This window comes from Anopheles bellator, chromosome 1 (assembly GCF_943735745.2).
Source record: "Anopheles bellator chromosome 1, idAnoBellAS_SP24_06.2, whole genome shotgun sequence".
NCBI lineage: Eukaryota > Metazoa > Arthropoda > Insecta > Diptera > Culicidae > Anopheles > Anopheles bellator.
Genome location: NC_071285.1, coordinates 27815658 through 27838881, shown reverse-complemented (window position 1 = coordinate 27838881; position 23224 = coordinate 27815658). Strand labels below are relative to the sequence as shown.

General features: G+C 46.6%; 1 protein-coding gene across 1 annotated transcript in view; it reads left to right on the top strand.

The window, feature by feature from the left end:
• The first annotated feature begins 2217 nt into the window (after window positions 1-2217).
• LOC131215369 (protein O-mannosyl-transferase Tmtc3-like) overlaps window positions 2218-23224 on the top strand; it is a 151293-nt gene continuing 130286 nt past the window's right edge. The window contains exon 1 of the mRNA XM_058209757.1: window positions 2218-2403. Within this exon, the coding sequence (XP_058065740.1) occupies window positions 2218-2403 (186 nt within the window). The remainder of the gene's footprint in view (window positions 2404-23224) is intronic.

Here is a 23224-nt window from a genome sequence, read left to right as displayed (position 1 = left end):
TCCTGTTGTGTTTATTACTTACCCGTTAGTTTCTACTACACTGAACTCTGTTATGCTGTTTATGTGATGTGTGAAAGCTTTTCCGGTTTATACTCATCTTTGAAATTAAATTTCTCGTTTAATAAAACAAAGTGCAGCTTGTTTGTAAATCAAAAGTGCACAGCACTCAGGTGCCAACTATTTGACGGCAACGGACTACAAACGTAGACAGCTTCTGAGCGTCACTTGAGGCCCTTTTAGGTCATGCACCGTACTGCTGCTGCTGGTGCTGCTGGTGGCTCTTCTGAAACAAATCTTGACACGATTTGCTGCCGTTCCATGGCGTCATGAAGTGCGTCTTTGCCGGGTCTGCTGCGTCCTGCTACTCTAGTGCCGGGCAGTGTTGAGCCGGGTCGAATATCTCAAGTGCCATGAATAATGCGTGTGTGTCAGGGGTGAGTTTGCCAGGCGGGTTCTGCTCGGTGGATGAATTGTGTACACGGTATTAGCCTTTCTTCGGGGAAGAAAAAAACAGCCGCCACACCACTGACACGGTAAACAGTCACTCTGCAGAGGGCACGAGACGCAGAAGGGCGACGCCAGCATACGCAAACATACGCCACCCGTGTGCTTTTAAGGGCGCAAGAAGGCGGAACAAGTACCGCACACCGCAGGTACCTGAGCTCCTTTCTGTGGTTGAATGTGGCGGCCGCAATCTTGAGGAACACCGTCCCAGGAAGCGGAGCACCCATCGCCACCTAGCCGTCTCCCGAAACCCACGATTGGGAGGTGGTTAGAGTCAGCGAAGGTCACTTCGTTGCAATGCGGCGCAAAAAGGCTGTGGACCTCGGTTGGTCTTTAGATGGATGGATGACCCAGGAAGACGTCCTTCGTCCAAACAAAAAAAACCTAAAAAGTCCTGGTTGGCGGATTGTATTAGCACGCAGATTGCCCTGCACGAACCTGGGCTAAAACGAAAGAGGGCAGCTAGCCTTCCAAGAGGAACAGAGACCAAGAAATGTGGCCTTCTTTTTTATAGCCATTCATTGGACGCTGGAAAGTTGAGATTGAAAGTTCTTTACAGAGTGTCTTCGAAGGTCGTACAAACCGCCGTTGGACGTTTCCCACTTAGCGGAATAATAATCCGGTGCCGAACTTCACCGTATGATGAAATTATAATACGAGGAATCCGTTCAGATGGAAGTAAAGGTGGAACACTTGGTTTTTCCCATTTCTGGATTGACTGATTTCTTATTTTGCCTTATCTGGTGTGGTGGTCCATCTAGTGTTTGGATTCCGAAGATGGGGCTCAAAATATCGATTAAGACTGACGCTGCATGGCACGTAACGCGCCGCCTTGTTGAAACCAAATGTCGTCCAAGTTTGCACCTTCAATTTTTGGCGAAGAGCCAATCAGTCAACTCCTTTAGAATTTTTAGCCGATAAATAGGCCGATGATGGTCCATGAGACCAAAATACGCACCAAACTCGTCACTCGTCATTGCATTGGCTTCTCTTGTACGACGTGTGGGTTTTCAGAGCCCGAATACGACAATTCTGCTTATTAAAAAACTTTCGAGGCGGAAATGAACTTAAATTAAATGATTTTAGTTAAAGACTCACGACTTTGGAAAAAAGGTTTTAATATTTCCCAATTTTCTGCAAGCGTATAGCGTCCTATTTGGTAAATGTCAAAATTTTTACTAATTTTTTACAATTTCTAGAATGAGGTTAGACATTTTAAAAATCAATTTTAACTTTAATAATAATCCAACCACTAGTTGGATCATCACTGTATTGTAATCAGACTGGACTGGATCGACTGGATAACAATTTGAGAACTTCGAATGGGAGTATTTATTTCCATCATGTCAATCATCGAAAGTCACAACGGTTACAACCAGCACCGGCAACACTGGGAAGGTTGTTCGAGCAGTATTTGTTGGCCATCTTTCACCATATAATCGAGGATGTTTCACCTTACGCCGAATTCGTACCGAAAGCCGATGGTCCGATTGCTTCTCAACTTCTGCGTCTTCGACCACGCACAATGTCCACTCTCTAATCCTGTCTGTATCGTTTCTGTTCTCCTGTCTGTATCTTCCAGAGTGTGCTGCCGCGAGCGTACAGCGGACAGCGTTGGTTGCAGCATTAGCAGCAGCAGGCTCGTCTGCCTCGTGGATGCCTTGCACCGGCCGGTGATCCTAACGGCTGCTAGGATCTGAACTCCTCGCCGAAATGGCCTCGTACCACCTGTACGGGGCGCTGATCGCCGTGGTGTGCGTGCTCTGCTACCACAACAGCCTCAACTGTGGCTTCGTCTTCGACGACATCAGCGCGATCAAGGAGAACCGCGACCTGCGGCCACACTCGTCGATCAAGAACGTGTTCCTCAACGACTTCTGGGGCACGCCGATGCACAAGGTAAGGCAGATTCTGATTTGCACGATATAACCCTGGATTCTTGAAGCTCATCCGATTGGATTGATTTGTGGTTGTACTCGATTCGGGTTCTTCATGTACCCAAGGTCAGGTTGTGACCGTAGACCGTGTGTGTTGGTCGGGCCCTTTGACCGTTGGCTTCGTAACATCTACGGCGGGAGGCTATAAATATTTTATCTCCATCCATGGATCAGTCCCTGGCCAGTAATGGGCGCCCGGTTGGTTCCGGTAATCTCCAGTCCCGCTAATGTTAATTGCGGTGGGCTTGACATCATTTACATCTCGGTTGCGGGTTGGGTACTGGCAATCGATACCTTTCGACATTCGGATTCAGATGGAGTCTGGCGCCCCAACTGTTTGACAAATATTCACCCATACACAGTGGTTTGATGCATCGGGCCCATCCGGTGGCCTCAATCTTCTCCTGGTTTAAATATTCCGATCCACTACTGGTCGAGCCGGTCGAGTGCCGTTGTATCCTCGATTCCGCCCTCAGACACAGGGACCTCTCGCCCGGGCCCGAGCATGAAGGTTGCTGATGTTGTGTTTTATTTTTGGTCCCTCGCTCCGTACCCGAGAGTGAATATGAATGTATGCATAATAAAGCCCAAACCGACCCCGAAAACCTTAAAGCTAGTAGTTGGAGTCGGAGTCGGGGACCGCGGACTACTAGGGGCCACCCGAAGCCATCCATTATTCATGGCGTTGCGTTGCCCGCAGAAGGGATGGAACCGTGTGCTGGAACACAACGCACGTTCCCAATTTCCCAAAAGCACACCCAACACTCGGCTGGGCCGGTTCAGGCATTGTTCAAAATGACGCCGCTCGTGAAGCGGAAAGGCATTTTCCGCGTCGGGCAAAATACTGACGGCCAGAGTTGCCGACAGAGGCACGCTCTGTCCTCGCTGGGGGATTGAATCCGGGGACTTTAGTCCCTCCGGAAAGTATGCTGTCGCTGATGTGAGTGTTCTCGTAGTGATAGTTAGGTGCAGATGTCCAAAACAGGGCTCGACCGCCAAAAATAGATTGATAAGAGCCGTGTGAAGTAATGCAACGTTAAGTTCTGAGGCTGAGGCCACCTTAACAAGCGCATAGAGGTTGACAGCGGCCTGAAAATTCCTTACGCAAAGCACAAGATATCGAAAATAGTGACATCGGGCTGACCCTCATTCGGGAAGCCATTCCGGTTGTAATACCTGGTAGGAATTGAGCACCAGAGCGGCGGGCACCGTATTTATAGACCTCATTAAATATTTCCAATCATTGGTCATCGATCATTTATGGTCTCGCTCGCCGTGCGAACCCCGTTTGGATCGATTTTCCCCAATTAATTAGAATCATAAAACTTCCCCATCCTCGGCTGAACCCACACATACACACCCACACACACGTCCCGCCGGATGTGGGTGGGTGCTGTTTTATGAAGTTGTTGAACCTACGGAGACCTACAAAAAACCGCTGCTCGACACGACGGTTTGCGGTGCGCGGGATGTGAAGTGGTGAGAAAATTTGGGCCACGGTTTTTCCGGACCACGATTTTTCCGGAGCTTCTCGTGGTGGCGATCACACACATATACACACGGCGTGGTTCTTTACTTTTGCGTGGGTAGTTGATTGGCTTTCATCGTATTTCATTTCCACCAATCGACCGGGAGTTCCGTCGCCGGGAACTGGGTTGGAAATGAATAAAGTTGATTGATCTTAGGTTTAAGCTGCTGCTGGGGGTGTGCCGGGTGTTTGAAACGAAACGGATGAGGAGGCGGACGTGCGCTTTTTTCGATCTGTGAATTCATATTAATTCACCGTCGATTTCCTCCCAGGTGCGTGCCGAGGTTTTTCCTATTTTACGACCGAATTAGGGAAGAGTCTATCGTTGAATCTTAAACACCTATTTGCTTCAAGGTAGCGTGGCAGGTAGCTTGAGTTTCCCGCTGATCAAGGGGATATAAATACACATTCTGGCTTTTGGTCGGTTCAATCGATTTGCGATCGATTTTCTTATGGAAATGCTTTAATAGTTGATTGCCATTGAGTCATCTATGAATGGAAATTAATGTGCGTAGTCCAATTGAACAATGTTCGTTTATTATTGTCGCAACGGACGTAGTCGTATTAAGCACCAACTTAACGTTTCGCAATCAACTTGATGCCACTGTCAGAGTTCGAAGATGGAAGATAAGCCACATAATTTAACAATGATTTAATTTATGTTAGTGATGGCCTTTTACACCTAACGCTCAGTAAAAGCAACATCAAAATATTTCAGCTAGAATGTCCTCTTAGATTGTCATCCACCGGCCAAGGGAACATTGATCGTCCGGATGCTTTTTTAGTAGCTCATAAGGGACGACTCTCAGCTGATCCGACCAACTGTACGATATTGTTGCATCTCTACGCGTCTCACGAGGTTGCTCGGCGTGGAGCTCAGCTCAGCAAGGACCAAGCCGACTAGTGCTGTTTTCCCTGTAACCACACGAAGAATTGTATTTTTTGAATCACATAAACAGTACCTTTCGGTATCAATAGTCTGTGCAGGTATTGGTATCTGCACCATGCACCTTAGTAGACTTCTTCAATCAAACGTAGAGCACGATTCCCGGGCAAACACATTTTTGCGGGACACCGAAGCTATCCCAACATTCGAACATTCGAATAAATTAACCTATCCGATAGTTTAATCACCAATCGAAGCAGACGCCCGCCATTTTGTGGACGTTAACGGGACGACCATTTGTGTCAGCCGCGGTCGAGCCGGGCAAAACCATCTGCTAATTGTGGGAATTGGGCTGCGGCATCCGATCCGTATGTAACAGTGTGACAAATCAGAGAAATTACCGCGTTAACCGGTGCGCCGGTGGCCGATGTAAAGCCCCTCCGTACGTGTACCGCAGGGATTATTATTTCATTTTATTCGATCCACCCGGGCGCGCGTGGCCAGGGCACCAACAACCGAAACGGTGTCCGCCGCACGCCAGCTGCATGCATAAGTAAACGCGCAAATGACAGAGAAATATTGCTTCCCACGGTCCACAGGGCCGGGAAGACGATGAGGCTTGAAGGTGTCCTTACGCGGGGCCTCGGTGGGCTGAAGCAGGACGTGCGCGTCCTCACGTTGAACGAGCCCGAGCCAAAGAAGCGCCCGACCTGCTCTGTTACTTTTCCAGATACTTTAGGCAATCGTAAGTGACACATGGCTGTGACATGTTTCGGCGACATTGCTTCCAATCCACCGCGGGCGCCTCCTCAGCACTTATCCGGGGCTCTCGGAGGGAGCGAGGGTACCGGGACAGGTGAACGGTCTGCCAGGATTGCCAGGTGGGTGTGCGTGCGTGCGTCTTACGGTGCCCCTCTTAGTGTTTCGAGACAATTTCGAGCGCTTCGAGCGCTCCAACCGGGACACAAGTACGTGTAGCATAGCAAAGAGCCGGAGAAAAGCCGAAGAAGAAGAAGACAACAGGAACAGGATGGGACAAAAACCACTCACGCACACACATACACACGCGCGCCGTGCTATATATTAAAAGAGATGTCCTTTCGCCCGGGCCTCGTTTCCGCGATGGGCTCCTTACCGTGGAGATGAATGGTTTTTAGTAAACTCGCCTGTACCGTCGAACGGGGACTCCTTCCCTCCGTTCCGCTCCGGTCGGTGGATTCCGTTGGTGGATGAGTTTCTTTTTCGGTCCTAGAATTCGCCCCACAGAGAAGGGTCTTCTCGCCGCCGTTCAGTCAGCCGTGAAACATAATCATTCCGACGGAGGACGACGAAGTTCCAGTTTGCTTGTTATGTTGCGCTTCTCTGTGTGTGTCCTTACGAAGGTTCCGCGGGAAGTCGCACCGTGTGATGGAATTCCTTTCGCTACATCATCAGTGTTGCTGGTGCTGTTCAAAAATTTGCCGTCCCCCGTTAACTTGACGCGATTTGGGTTCGATTCCGGTCTCCGGGCACCGACGCCCGGATGTGTTACGCTTTCTCTGGGCTGGTTGCGCCGGAAGTTGGTTTCGAACCGGTGCTCCGGGATGCTCACCTTTGCCTAGATTGATGGTGTCACGGTTGGGTGAGTGAAATATGCTTCTGCCCGATGGCGTTGATCATCTCACCGGGCGGCCGGGGTTGGTGGATGCAGCGGTGCGCTGTTGTGGGGCTTAGGCCGCAAAATGAGATTGATAAAAATTCAATTCCGTCCGCGCTAGCCTTATGGGCTGGCTTCGGCAAAGCACGCGGAGTTCAGCACTTGTCTGCACACACACAGACTCCAGGATCGCTGCTACATGGTTTGGGCAGTCCTGAGGAACCTAAAGGTTGTGTTGGGTTTTGGAAAAAAAACAGAAAACGATCGAATAACTGGCTAATAAGACTTCTGCTTCTTGCAGCCTTTTCCAACACGGAACAAAGCACTGGAGCAATCCTCCTGTGAAATTCTTTTCACCTTCATCTTCTTTTGCTCCGTGGGCTTGGCCTGGAAACACCGCCGCATCTCTTATTAAATTTTCCTCCGATTTTTCTTGTTTTGGATGTTGCTTTGTGATCGCTGGGCACTAAACTTCGCATAAATATGTAGACTTGACTCATATGTTTGTAGCCAAGGCATCCGTATAGTTATTATAAATTTATTATGCTGTTTGGTATGCTAATCACGGTCTGTGAATTTCTAGTAATTAGTTTCCCTTTATTATTAAAAAAGCGCGAGACAATTACCCCTTTTTAAATTCATGTTACTGCATTCCTTGCAGAGGTTTGCAATACCTATTAAATGTCACGTCTAATTTTCACGGCCTTTTATGAACCACTTCGAGCTTTCAGCTCAGACGTAACGGATTATTGGCAGTTGAGCCGCTGTTGGGCTTTCATTTATACAAGCTCTAGGTACGGTTAATGGATGAAGAAACGTTGTAACCCTTAACAGGTCCATGAGCCGATTGACACTTATTTGGAAAGGTTCTGATTCGATATTAAGCGAATGGTACCTGTTGGACATAATTTATTCTTATCGCGTTTAGACAACACTTTGCAAATTGTAAATATTCTCCTAATGGAAATTAATTGTTAAGTAATAACCCAATCATTAAATTTTGTGTCGCACTGGGCAATAATACCACACTGTTAAAGGTTCGATAGGTTTTAATCCACGTAGCTGGTTCGGCTGCTGCAACAAAATGCTCGATTATAAATAACTATCAATGTGATGTATTTTAGTAATAAAAAATTTACCCTAACCTCGGTGCTCGGTTCAACATTTTAACAAAGAAAAAGGTCGAGACCTTCGGAAGGGAATTTATTTCAAAAGGTGTTTCCAAAATTCTTCATTCTGCCTGTTTAACGCAATTAATTCTATGCAAACAAAACCGAACCTGCCCCTCGTGCTGTTGGGGAAGGCGTTGCCTCTGTTGTCTGTCCTATTTTTCTCCTATTTTTCTGTCCTAGCAGAATGATAAATTTACATACAGAACATGAACATCATCATGGTGCTCGGCGGTGTCCGCACTTGCCGAGTAAGTCACGTTTCGCACGTTGGTTGCCAATCAACCACCAAACCGATCGCTGATGGGTTTCACTTTCATTTCACGCACGCCAAAAACCCATTTACGCACGTCGCACGTTGAACCTCCCAACCCCGGTCTCAGTCGTGGCAAAGAAGAGGCGACAGGATTCCGGTGCGTATCGTAAGAAGACACGCATGACGAAGGTGCGCGAGGTCGCGCACTGGATCTTGAAGCCCTTCCGGCATGACACGCCTTCGCTGACGAAGGACGCGCCACCACCATCGCGCATTTGACGGATGTTGTCGCGCCCGGGGACCCGAGACCCTCCAGCTCCTACGGCGAGCTGACGCGCCAAAAAATTGACGGAATCAATTTCGTCATCGAACGGCGCGTAGAAAATTGTGCAACCGGCGAATGATGAAGATTTAATCAGTCGTCGATCCCCGGGTGATGGATCGTGGCTTGACGGAGGTGGCCGTGTGCTTCGAAAGCTTTATCCGTGCCGTTTCTTTTTTTCGTGCCTCTTTCTACTGCCGTGCCCCATCAACTTTCGATGTCCTGTTCCGATTCGATTAAGGACGACAGCGGCCCGCGTACACATTGCGCGGTAGCACTCGGCCCGGAGCGGATGATTATTAGCAAAATGTTTTTCCATTTTCCATTGATGGACCCGCTGTTGCTTAGCGTTACCGGAACGGCGATCAACTATTTAGCGGAGCCATCATCGACTTTCATTGCTTTCGAACGGACGTAGACTTTATTGGAAAATTCGTCGACATTTTTCTTAACTGAAAAAAATGTATAGGTTTATGTATTTAGTTGTTAGTATAATCTTGGTAAATTTCGTTGTCCTTATCGGTGTTTTTTTCAAGCTTGTTAACAGTTCAGTCTTCTTCACCGATCCATTAAAAGCAGTTTTTTTTAAATTTATTTTATTATCGTATATGCTTTACCAATTAATTTGAGTAACTTCAAACATAAGGATTGCTGGAATAAAGTACATGCAATTATTTTTTCTCCATAGCCTAGTTTATTAACCGATACAAACGCTTCACCAACACTACTGCACAGCCGTATCTATCAGTATTTTGGACTTAGTTGTCTCGAGTAGAATGGAATATATTTTAATAAATATACGGCAGGAAAAGACAATAGATAGTAAAACATGTTCATTATTAATCAAATGACATCTGATTCAAATTACATCAGAACAGGGAATAAACCGTAAAATAAGAGGATAGAGTTCAAGCTACATATGCAACACACGATACAGTAATGTTGCCGATGTCTAACATAGCGACTCTGGCAATCAGTTGCTAACGACTAAGGTGCCACAGACCGCTTCTCTGTAATTTTTCGCCACCTTTCTATCAACTTTTGTTTCGTTTCCATGTTTTTGAACTAATCATGATTTGTCGATGGTTTCTTCGAAATTGGTTCCGGTGCTTTTTTTCATTTTCCAGTTTTCACCGTAGCCACTAACAATTGACGCCGATTTACCATTTACCGGAGGGCGAAACTTTGCCCTTGAAAATGCGTACGAAATGAGCTATTCGTGGGGCTTCCAAAAATGCTTCCCAATTTACAATATTGACGGCTGCCGGTGCCGGCGCGTGTACGTGTGTTGTTTTTCTTTCCCTTTAGCGTTCATTAAAGTCTACCGATGATGGTGATCGCTGCGATGATGATGATGATGATGATGGTGGTAGTGGTCTAGATTCATTAGCGGGACTCGGTTTTTCGGTCTCGCCTGCCCCGGCGTCGATTCCACCGCAGCACCCCTCCACCGATGCTGCTGGAAAATGGAAGGAAATGATGGTGGTAAACATTAACCATTCATGAGCATGATGAAATGGGCCCGCGATGGTGGGCCCAGCAGCCAGAGAAATCGTGGCGTAACTCGGGGCGGCGCACAAAGTTGGTTTCGAAGAAAAGTCTACCAACATCCGCCAGCCCCCGGCCGGTTTGGTGCACAAGTAACTATAAAAATAAATTGGTTTATAGGTTCTGCGGATCGTTTCGCCGGGCTTTTGGGTGGGCGTGCGAACCGAGCGAACCGTTTACTACTTGCGATCTTACGGTTTTTACTTACCTTTTTCTTAAACCGCGACTTTTAATAATGAATGCCGCCGACGATGATGATGGGAAGCACGGGACGGCATTAAATTTCAGCTCCCAGCTCTCAAGTGGCGTCCAAATTCGTCATTCAACGATCCTTGCTGGACCTTCACTTTGTGGCCTCGGTGGGGAGGGACCTACGGCAAAATGGTTGGCCAATTATCGATAAATAGTGTTCTGGGCAGAGCACAAACATCAGCGCTTTCTACTTTCGTCGGAGGTGACGATTGGCAATGCTACGAAACGGCTATTGTGCCGCTTAAAACGTGGAAACCACGAAAATGTTTACCGAGACCTGATAATCACTTTCAGGCAGAAGAGAGGCACGAGATTGTGGTGCCTTTGCCACATTATCGCCCTTGTGTTTGCCCGCTGTTAATTTGTTTCACCCAAACTCGAATAAGATCAAAGCGAATGGCTATCCAAAAGAGTCCAGAGAACCAGGAACATTATAAAAATGGGAATCATTTTGGGCTAAAAAAATCCTCTTGAGTTTGCTTTTAATTACAATCGTCAACAGCACTGCTAAAGACCGGACTCATTATGCTTAATGAGAGTGAGACAGAGAGAAAGAGAGAGTGGGCGAACGAAAGATGTGATAATCAAGAACCCATCATTTGTGCAGGGCAAGGATGTTTGGGCATGATGGAGCCTGTTTTGTGTGGAAAGGCACCACAAAAGCCGTCTCTGGGTCGAAAATGCGCTCTAAATTATGCGCAATGCTTGGTGGGCACAACGGTAGACACGAACACGACAATCCGAACTCATCCGGATGGTTTGGTAGACGCTCGTTCCACTCTTCGCGGTCCCTAATTGGACGCTGTCGCGACGAGTCCTCTGGTTGACGAAAGGACCCATTATCTGTAATCGGAGCAAAAGGGAATAATTTAATTCATGTTACAAGCTCATGTTACTGGTCGCTTCATTTGATGTGCTCTGTCGTGCCGTTCGCATCATTGACTCACCTTTATCTTTATTTAAAGCTGCCATCGCCATAATGTCGCAGTGCTGCTTTCTATGCTACAAATTAGTTTTTTTTGCTACATATTCTACGCGGTGCGTGTCTGGTGAACACATGTTTAATTGTTGCATTATTTTGAGCGAATCGAACCCTGTGAATTTGAATAATTACTTTAACGAATATGGAAAAAAATCACTTTTCTTTGATAACTTTGTCGGAATTAATATTATCCAGAAGACAACATTTTATTTACATGCTTCAACGAATCGATGCAGACGATGGAGGCGCATGGTTTTTTATAGTTTGATTGTTTCGCACACTCCCATCAGATAGAATATTAATTTTTACACCTAAATTCATCGGTTAAAAACGTTACTTCAAAGCATTTTCCTAACATTTACATATCATTATCGCTTAAAGTTGGAAAGAGACACATTAACAAAATTAATAGTAACAGTGGACATTGCAAGACTAACAACCGAGGTCTCGCCGAACCGACAACCGAGGATTACATTCACGATATCTACTTCTAAATTTTGAACGATTCGTTGTACACAATCCTTGCCTGGCTAATCGATCAATTGTTTAAAACTAAGACATAACCAGAGAAAAGAGCAATTTTAGTTTCGGCCACACATAACGGATGCCTCGCTCTGTTCCCGTTATATTTTTTAAGATGAATCATTTGAGAGCATTCGTTCCGTGCGCTGTATGGACGCACATTCGAGTGCCACAATGTTTAACTACCATAAAAGTCCTTCCAACAATTCCCGCCCGGCCGCGGAGGTACGCTTAAAGCATCCTGTCGGTGGCAGCGAATGATTGTTTGATGCACAGTAAATTAGGCAGCAACTAAGCGATAAATCCATAATGCCAACGTAAACACATTAGACGGCGGTGCGGCGCTTGTAACGGCGCCCAGTGTCAACATACATTATCATAAAGTCGATGGATGCTGTCATTCGGAGCTCCCCCCCCCGTGCCCCCGTGAGTTTGATTCCACGAAGTTTGTAAAACGACGGAGCCGGCATCGGACGGCACCGGTCGGAGGCCCATGCTTTTACGTGTTTGAAGTAAATGCTCCCGTTACTCGTGGGCCTCGGATCTTTTTTTATGTTTTGCTTAATTTTGTTTCGTTCGAAATTAGTCACGGTCCTGGACGTTACATTTAGCGCGTAATTGGACTACGTGGACACCACCCAGTTGTGTGTGACGGACGTTGATGAGAATCAGCAAACATTCATTTGGCTCCTATCGGCCACAAGGATCCTGAAAAAATGAAGCACCGTGTCGCCATTGTTTTGGGCAGACTCCAAACGAATTGACAGTAACGCTAAGAATCGTAACGCTTGAATCGCTCTATTATTCAGGCCCTACACAAGGGTTGGCCCTCCCGAGAAAGTGAGGGTCTCTATCCCAAATCTCAGCAAGGCAGTGGTGTCCTTGTGCGACGATTAGGTGGGGTCGGGCACAGCCTAATTTCTGTTCCGAATCGCTTCACGCTACGATTACGAAAGTTGTTTGCATGGAAATTTCCAGCCGAGATTTCTGGGCTTCGCCAACAGCGGTTGGCTTTCCAACCCCCTCACCGCCTCGGTTGTCATTTTGAGAGAGCAAAGAGCTGGACACGAGCTGGAACCCTCCGAATGGGTGGGATGCGAAGGAGGTTTCCCTGGCGTGCTACGCAAATTACTGGGTACAGCGGCGAACTTCACCCACCACGTGGTCTGGTACTCGTTAAAAAACAACAACACCACGAGCGACAGGCGGTGTTGGTTGGAGCATAATTATGTTACTGACAGTCGAGGGGGGAATTCGGTTCTGATAAGTGGTGTGGACTCTTCGAAAAACCGACGGGCGCGAGAAAGTTTCTTTTGTTTCCGCGTGGGGTTCATACTTTTCACCATTTTCCGAAAAGGGCCGGAACCTACCACCGAGAGAGGGAGAGAGAGAGCGAGAGAGACCGAAAGTCATTACAGTTCCATTGTGAAGTGGAATTTTCGTATTTTATTAACACAGAGTAAAACACCCGCAGCTGGGGAGTGAAACGGACCAATAACACAAAGAATTGTCGAAGGGGAATGAACCCCTCCGTGTAACGGGGGGGGACTATCATTCGGAATGGTCTGTTTCCGTTAATGGACATGCTTCGTGGACCCGCGGTTCGGGATCGGATTTGATTGCCGGCAGCCGCGCGTGTTGTTTAGATTTAATTCCCCGAACGGCAAACTTTGGCTGCCGAAAGGGTGCTTGTGTTTCGCGTTTGAAATGAAGAAGTTCCACTCCAACACCCAGATTTGGCTGCCGTCGAATCGAGCCCTTAGCAGGGGTTGCGGATTTGAAAAACCAGCCCGCCGGGGACTCTTGGGCCGGGAAAGGAAAATCCGCGGCCAAAGACAAAACTCTTCCCTTGTTGTTTTGTCGTTCGGTGAGAAAAGTTCCCCTACGTGACAGAGTCCATGTGTGATGTTAGGTCATAGAAAGAGTATCCACGAGTTTTCTTCGTTCGTCATTAAAATGAAAACAGGAACATTTTATCAAAAAAGGACGGTTTTTTTCTCTCTATAAACATGTTCAAATGATGCACAACTACATATGATTTTTCCTGTGACGTCAACTGCCGCGTGGTGGGAATGGAAATTACCGGTCCATCATAAGATGCTACAAACATTTAATTCTGAAATCTACTTTTCATGCTTGGAGAGAACCCGAAAAGGGCTTCAGGAAAATGAACGGAATGAAAGGAAATGACTTTAGCAGGTTTTAAACCGCAACTGACCCAGTTCTACGCTCGACTTGGATGGTGACTATTTCAAAGACCTAATAATGGCGTGTCGAAGAACTTTTTTTTTCTCGAACCTACAGTTCCGTTTCCTTGTTTTTGGGCGGATCACGTACACACATCCCGAGCACTTCCGGTTGATGGCTCGCCTGCTTTTGTCGCCAGGATCGGCCACCCGTACCCCGGATATGTCACCGTGCTCTAGTACCTCTTCTGCTAGGATGCTGCATTTTAAGATCAGTCGAACCGGAAATCCTTTCAAATCTCGCCACAATCATAAGTGATCTCTGGCGGTGTATCTCTGATGCATTTTCCAAACCCGAGACACGATGAATAATTCATGCTGCAAAGGAACGTGTGTGTTAGAACGGATGCTTTGTGGCCCAAAGAACATCCTGTGCGCTCGGAAGGACCCACCGCGCACTGCACTGATCGGATTAAAGTCGAGTTTGGTTTCTTTCGTTGACGGTATTTCTTTTTCTATCTGCACGATGAGGCAAAGGCCGATGGAACTCAGGAAGATGAGACAGAGGATAGAGAATGCAAAACAGGTGCCCTTTTGGTGGCCGGGTTCGGGGGACACGATCAAATCTCGGCCCTCGCCAGAACGTCACTGTTTGTACTAATTTCCCGGATGCCGGTGCACAATTGAAGTGTGATTCTGGAGGGCAACTCCAAGCGGGCGCGCCCAGGTGAGGGATTTTTCTTCAATGAGTTCTGCTTTTTTTTCGTAGGTTCAGCAGACACCGTATCGCTTGCCACCCAAAATACTTACCTCCTTGCTGGGCCTTGGCCTTCCCGGTCGCTCGCTGCAGGATGTGATTGGTTTGTTTTTCTTCGCCGGCCGGCAGCCCCCAGGTCCTGATTCCGCAGAAAGGATCCGAAAAGCATAGTCTTTTGCCTGACACACTCACGTGCATATGGCGTCCCAACTGAACGCGACGCGAGTACGAGAATTTCGGAGGATATTCATGACGATTTGCGGGAAACTTTTTAAGGGAGAAACGAACGAAATCCCTGTTGTGTTTGTCCGTGTGCCCGCTTGGTACGTGCTTGATGCGTTTCGCGTGGAAAGCGCATAAATTTAAATGCAGAATGACGGAAGCGGAAGGACGGGGACGGTGGAAAGGGACGATGCATGCATCATCATACGCTCATCATTTAATGCTTTGCATGTTCCCTCCCGCGGCTCTGGAATTCCCAGTGGCCATGGTGCATTTTTCAAAGGAGGAAGTGAACCTTTTCCCACACCCAATGCCAGCGGTATTAAATGCACCGTCGAAGTTCCGGTTGCAGTACGCCGTGAGTGACCGCCGGAAACACCGTCGGTACCTATTTTTATGTTGCAGCTTGTTTCACCGCTCTTTGAAGAACATTTTTGGGATGAAGCGATAAAAAGCCTGGCCTTGAAACATTCAGCATTATGTTTTCGTCTTTATTAATGTATCTTTTGTAGGTGTATGTATTTTTGTATTGATGGAGGGTATAGGTTGCACTAGTATAAGGATGATTCATGTTTTCATTTGCTAGGTTTTTTTCACGAAAGGGTGTTAAAATACTTTGGTTATGAACTTTTGCTGCATAACTGCTAAAATGTTTTTTATATCGTTTTTTATTTTGATTAAGATTCTGTGTCTTTTTGTTCTATGCTAATGTATGCTTTTATGTTTTCTTCTTGTTTCTTCTATTTAATGCTTCTTTCTAATAATTTTTCGTTTCACGATTGTATATTTTTGAGTTACACTTTTCATTTCACATTTCATCTGTTCATTTCTTTCACTTGTTTCTTCACGTTCTTTTTTTTGTCTCATATTTTATATTTCCTAAACGATCGTTTCCCATTTTGACAAACTTCTGCTCAAAACCAGGTACAGTGCATCAGTATGCTTCACTGCAGGGAACTGATTCCGCAGCTGAAATGTTTAAAAATGCCAAACTTTTCCTCGCATTCGATCGGTCTATGAATGGAATTCGCTTGCGCCTGTGGTTGTTTAGCAGAACAGTGTGTTGTTTCATCATAACCGAGTGTGGAAATTTTGGCACACAGCATTGCCACCGTCGCGCCAGAATCCCCATCGGTCCGGTGGAAATGTGTCGCACACCTCAGTTGGAAAAACTCAGCTTTTGAAAGCAACTCCATACGGGGCATACCGTGCCGAAAAACAGGCACTACCACAACCGATGCAAAACGGGGCGTTCCGAGCCCACCGTGTGCGGTGAGACTGGGGTGTTGATTTAGCCGCCTGGCCACCGGAAATGATAGACGAGATGTGTTTATTCTAGTATTTGATTATTTTCATCCCTGCACCTCATCGGCGCGGCTCGGCCCGGGTCTGTCCCCGTCAGCTGCGGCGGTTTGTTTTTTCCACGTGGCTGCTCGCTCAGACACAAGCGCGCCAGGTTTTTGGTGCCAGCGGCGGGCTCAGTCCCAATTGCTCTTGTTACGCATTTTCCGGCGAACGAATTTGGGCGCCTTTTTTCGTTGTTTTCGACGAGCATCATTCTGTCGGGCGCCCCGCATTGCAGGCAGAGGCTTCGTGGGTAGCGCCAAATGCGTTCCGTTGTCTGTCGCGTTCCGACGGAACCGAATCTTACCGTCCGGCGCCATCGATTCCCGGTTTGCATTTTCCGCTGCGGCGGAAGGAAGCATTCGGATCGATTCCGGTGATGTTCTGATGTCCGAATCAGTGCCGCAGCTGATGCAGCTGATGATCTGGTGGACGAACTGAGGCGTACGATAATCTGTGCCTGCCAAACAGAGCGCGAGCGCGAGGCGCCACAAGCGATGCTCGTTGTCAATTTTGTCGTGCGCGCGCTGTTCGAATTATGGAAAATATGCTTAATGGAAATTGGGGATAAACCATGTCTGTCGCGGCTGCATGTGCATCTGGTCCGACCGACCACTCATAATCCAATATGTTGCAAATCGGGGAATTTGAGTGCGAGAGCTTTTGATGGCATTAATGAAACTATAATTTCGGGTTGAGCTCCGTGTAGAGGGGGGAAATATTGTATGAATCAAGTAGACAACTTTGGCGAGTGAATATAGTTGAAAACGTTGTCGAATGCGCATGGAAAATATAAAAATATAATAACAAAATCAACAAAATAAATTAACCACAATATTAAAGAGAAGCAGAGTAATGAATACAACAAAAGCCGAAATAATGAGTAAAAGATTGAACAAATGAACAATGAAAAAGCTAAACCAAACGTAAACACATTGAAGTTAACAGAAACTCAAATTGCTTATCATTTATTGAAATGAACGCTCTTTCTATTATTGACAAAAAGCGCAGAACACTTACTATACCTAAAAAAACTATACCTGAACTACACTTATACTATCTGGTATAGCAAAGAAATACAGAAATATGTTGTATCGTCGTCTTAATTTGTATCATTTGAGACATTTGTTTGGGTTATTGAGCGGCCGTGTTCAATGTTCCAATTTTTTATAACATCGACAACAACTAACAACTGGCCCGACAGTCCCAGCCCGATTGCCGTTTGGCAGAATTGAGGCGAAAAAAGGTGCTTGACAGCCTCCCTATTTATCATTCAGTGTGACCTTTCACCGACCTTCAGCTCCGAGCTCGTTCCAAGAAAGCATTTTTCATGTCCTTGAACTTCATGTCCTTCAGTGTGTATGTGTGACTGTCTTTTTACCGCTGATTGTGCTCCACTTAGGGTGGTGTGCCCAGCATTTCGCATCCAATTAGCATTCGTTCGCAATCGTCGAGGTTGAACCAAATCAGCAGCATCCGGCGTGTTTCCAGTGGCCAGGCGTTTGAGGCCCGGAGATCCTTGTACCACGCTTGGCCTCCCCCCTTCGTTGATTCCACCAGCATCCTTTCGAGATGAATTTTTCTCTCCCTCTATCTTGCTCTCTCGGTTGATCGGTGGTTAATTTGTGTGTTTTCCGGTGATCTTTTGCGGGTGCGCCTGGGTCTGGGTTGGCTTTAAGAGTGATGGGGGAATACTCCCTGTGCACGTCACCATCTCGTCTTCTTCATACGCAAAGAAGCACCGCACCGCTCACATATCCTTTTTGTACTAAAGTGCCCACTGTTTAAGCCGTATGGGGGCCGTAATGAATGCGGATCCGCTTTTTCTTCGAGAACTTTGGGTGGCAAATGGATCAAAAATGCGTCACACGACACAGAAGGACTCCACACCCCGTGCAGAAAAGCATCCCGCCTCGACTGTAAAATATTTAGACCAACCCAGCGGCGGCACCATACGGTGCGCTAATTGTCATTCCCGACGTCAACGCTGCCTAACCGAAGCGGGAAGGCATCGAAGCTGAGGAAGTCGTCGAGGACATCAAGAAAGCAGCCCAGCGCGAGCCCCTCGAGGCCCGGGCCTTCTGTGCGACTAATGATCAAATTCGTATTCAAATCAGCCAATTTATAAGCTAATTCCGCTTCACCATGTCGTTGGCCACTTTCGGGCGGCTCGGAAGGATAGTGCTTCCGGCGGGCGTTGTGCCACGCGTATCCTGCGTATCGGGTGCGTGTTCTTGTAATATTGTCGTTTGGGCTTTGTTTGTAGGGGGAGTCTGGTGCTGCTGCACCAGAGGCGGCAGCAGCTTGTTTAGCTCGAATTTGCTCGAATTTTTCATCCCATTTTTCGTCAGTTTTTCTTCCGTCGGCGTTGGCCAGAACTTTTAGTCCCCGGAGCCGGGGGTTGCGATAAGAAAATGGGAAAATTTAATCCTGGTCTCACTGGGAAACCCCTTCGCCCAGAATGGGCCACGATAAGCTAGCGGGCGATAAATTCGGGCTTCCGCGCCCGGTCCGTAATCCGTGGCGCGGGGACTAAGCGATCGGGATAAGGGTCCGAAAACTTGGGCTCAAAATTAAAAACAGGACACCAAACCCAAAATAACTCTCTCATCGCGCACTCATCGCGATAAAGCGTTATCCGTCGAGAAATTGGCGAGCTTTCCGTTGGGTGGTGCGGCTGAGATTGAAACCGACCACCCTCCGGCTAATTTTGTGACACCTTCTGGCACCCCCTTCTCGGATGTGTATATCCTTAGGTGTGTTTGTGTGTTTGACGATTCACGCGGTTGCATTCTCTTTTTGCACCACACCAGGCACACTGCACGACTGGACGCCGAAGTTTGGCCATAAATCTGGGCCTCATACTTTTCCGACTCTCGTGTCGCATCCGCTTCCGGTAGGTCGGCCCTGGTTCTGGCTTCGGGAGGAGGAGCCGTGTTCTTGCCCCGAAGTGTCCGAAGGCCGCTAGAAGAAAAAACTCGCGCCACGAAACAAACTTTCGGTCGGTGGTGGTCGGAAAATGGGCGCTACAAAACCAAATACACACAGAGACCTTCCTTGGTGTATGTGCTCTTTTTTCTCCTTATTTTTTTCGGAAGGGAAATCCCCTGAAGGAGTGTAAATTTTGCGATTACTCTCCTTGGTGGCACCAGATAGCATCATCTGGGGGGACTCACTCCTGTGTTTGGATGGAAACTCGCTTCCGCTGCCGACGGGGGATTTCTGCTTCCCATCCGCCTAGGCTCGAGATTCTCGCTTCCGGTTAGCCTGAGGTGCGACTGAGAGCGAGAGAGCGAGAAGCTGAAATTGTCCTAAACGACCGCCAAACCGAATTGACTCGCGCGCGTTCCTTCCCTCCGCAAAATGGTTGTTAAGGGGGTTTTTGTTTGGTAGATTTACAATACCGTCCACGGCATCGTGCTCTGGTGGTGGCCCTGGTGGCCAGTTTCCGGTGGCGGCGGCGACGGCGGCGGCAGCGTATCGGAACGTTGACATTTCCGGTGCAGTGTTTTGTTGGGTGTTTGGTTATTTTTTCTGTTGTGTTCTTCCTTTGGGACACAAGGTGGAAGGTTTGGTTTTTTCCTCGAGCTTCTCGGGGAGATTTGTTACACTTTTTCGTGCCTCGCGGATGCCATTTGCCGAGAGTTGCCGCAGATTGGCTGGTCAGCGTGCCCAGCGCCGCCAACGCGGCCATTAGAGTTGCCGGTGGAGATTTTTCTGTTTTATCAAACGTTTTTTTTATCGAGCTTTCGAGGGACATATCCGTCCATTTGATTTGTTTTCTTTTTTGGGATTCAAATTCGTTCGAGAGCGACACGTTTTCATACTGCTGTTTATGATTCTTTCTGTTGTTAATCATGATTAACAACGCATTACGAAAGAGGTTTGTTTTATTGGTTGCTACTTTGCTACTTTCAGTTTTATCTTCCGACTCGAAGTTTATGTTAGATTCGGTTACATGAAACGACATTCAATAACGAAAAGAATAATTTATGTAATTGAAAGCATATTTACACTCCGAAGTTTCTGTTGTGAAATGTTGTGGTTAATTTGTTTTCAAGTTTCTTTCAAGGTTATTAGAAGGCGTGTTATGTTTGAGTTAAATTTTCTAATCTAGCCATTCGTCTTTTAGGTCCTGATCCGCTATGCTATATTGCCAAAGCATATAACTACGCTGAGTCTGCATTAAGCTTTGATATGTCCGTTAACCAGTGTTAAAAGGCTTTTCTCTCTCTCTCTTGATTGTAAACTCTTTGTGTGTAGTGTCTTTGTGTTTCAGTTTTTCTTTTGTTAATTTTACGTACTGATGCCATTTATTTACGTTATCAGTCACTTTGTCTAGTTTGTTTACAATTCATATCAAATAGTCCATTTGTTTACCATACCATATGCCATTGTTGTACTCTTAAAGAACTTCCTCGTGAGGTCCTGAATATTTCATCAGAAACAACAGATTTTGTAGACCTGAGCCCGTCATGGCAAGAATTGTCCCAAATTCGTTAAACGGTAAAATTTATTATATCTTGATATTTGTAGTAAAACTAAAATTGGCTAAATGTAAAAGTGAAATAAAAATCCAAACCAATCGATCAACACCGAAACTCACACAGTTATATCTTTACGGTACATTTAGAAACTGCACGATGCCGTACCAAGCGATAGGGTTCCCTGCGCCGTTGTTGGGTGTGAATTTTGGTTTATTTTTAAATCAGATCCTTTATCGCGTTTCCCTGTTTTTAACCCCTATATACCCCGTCAAAACATTAGTGTATTGTATAACGTTTAACCACACCGGAAGTTGCACTGACAATTGCAACACTCAGCATGAACATCAACAAAGCGCGCCATTATCTTAACTCTCACTATGTTCGCTATATTTGCAAAGTTTTTATTTAATGGAAAAACAGAGCCGCCGATTGCATCCTCCGGGTCCGCCAATAATGGACGGTAATCCTCCGCGTCGCCCATTGCAATTCCGAGTGAACAGAAGAGCGGTAGCGCATTATAACACAATTACACAATCCGAACCGACAGAGATAATAGTTGCGAACTGGCCGGCTGGAGAGGATTTGTTGTTATTAATCGTTGCGGGGTCAATTTAAAGCAGTGCAAATTACGCTTGAACCACTCTTGAAGAAGGACGTCCAGAGCAGCGTTATGCTCGCGACCCCTCGATGCGTTCCTTTTTCCGCACCCTAGAGGCAGACACGGGCACGTGAATTATGCTCACTGCACATTCCATTAAGGGGCCCCGGCCTACGAAATGAAAACATCGGCTCGCGACCATGTTTGATTGTTCGTTAAGTCCCCACCATTGACCCCGCCCGGGGGTGGCTCGTAATTTTACAACCTTCGCCAACCTACATCGTCCTGGTAGGTTGGGCAGTTTTGTTCCATTTCACTCCGTATCCTTGTTTTTGTTTAAGTGGAAAACCAGCGGCACACGAGACAGTCGTCGGAATTGTTGAGGTCCGCGCGTCGATTAATGCGAAACTGCAGATGTGCTGATGTTGATGGATTGGGCTACATATTGGTCGCGTGTTCACGTTTCATAAATCTCTCTCTGAAGCGACGTAGCCGGTTTGAGGTTCCTGCGAAGTGGAGCGAAACGCAGGTGAGAAGCCGAGTAACGGTGACGTCACGATCGACTGGCAGCGGGATTTGTATCACCAGTTTTATATTCTGCCCAGCGTGCGCGGCGTCCTTTTCGAGCCGTGTGAAGAACATGCGGGATTCCCTCGCCAGAATCTAATTAGCGGCAACAGTTGATATGACAATGTGACGTGCGTCGTGTACGATTAATCATCTTGAGAGCTTGTTTGGGTAGGTTTTATACGGTTTATTTGCCCAGCGGAGGCGATCCTTGGCAGCAAATAGCACGCACAGTACAATTAACGATCTCATTTTTATGCGGTGTTCCTCCCAAGGGCTGCACAATGCAATGACCGATGTGAAATGTATTATTTTCCAACGGGTTTTGACACCAATCGGTTGATTACCGTGTGGCATAAGCCTCTCTTTGTTAATTACATGAATTCAGGATGCTTTCTTGATCCCTGTTTAACGTGTTTGGCCGCTCTAAAGGATTACGTGCATTGTACGAAATTTTCGACAATTCAAATTGCATGTCCTCGACTAAACTGACGAGCTTCGTTGCCGCTGAGATTTTCAGAGTTTTGTCGACGAATAAAAAATTTCTCTTGACCATAAGTTTCAGTGTTAGACTTATTGCCATTACACGTTTTGTGATTTAAATTAAAATTCCATTAAACTTGTGGAATGACTTTACTTTCGATCTCACCTCGCTTCCCTCATACGAGTATTGGAAACATAATTTCTGAAAGCTCATTCGTGGTCGGTAATCATCTTCCTGTTTGATGTCGAACTGATAAAATGAAAAGGGCGCCTCTTGACCGCCATGTAAATTCTGCCAACCGAAAAAAAATCATTCCATCGAAATCGCAGCCTTCAAATCACTCTGCACATTGCTGCTGCACATTTCCAGTTTCGACATTGGGTTTTTTCGACATTCGATCGGCAATTTGGCCACTCGAAAACCGATCGATGGTGTGCGCCAGATTGGATTGGTCGTCAGCGTCGGACACTCGGAACCGCATCGCTCTTGACCACAGCGAGGAAAGTTATTAAATTTTCCTCATTACTCGCCGCGGTAATCGTTGACTACTTTTGCTCTCATTTCCCTGCTGCTGCTGATCGTTTCGGGTGCTACGTCGGTGCTCTTTCAGGGCTTTTTGCGTTTGCGACCCTGAACGCAGCCACTACCAACGTGAAATTGTCGAATGGCCACTTTCTGGCGGTTTCCGCTGTGTTCCGCGGCTTTGGACATCTAGGGCCGCGACCACTGGAGGTATATTAAATTCTTCTGATCGTTGAGCCAGAAATTACTTATTTATAGCACATTTCCAGTAACGTTTGTTGGTTCACTTGGCAATTGCAGAAGCCTATATGGTAATATTTTTACATGAGTTGCTTGAGGTTTTAAATCAGGTTAAATGTAGCATTGACGTCTTCATAGCTCAAGTAAATATACAAATATTACTACAAGAGAAGCTCAAGTTTCTTGACTGTTCAGTTCCAATTCAGATTAGCAGGTGTATAAATGTTTGTTTTTCAATAACTTAACCAGCTGTTCAATTAAACTCCACAGCACTT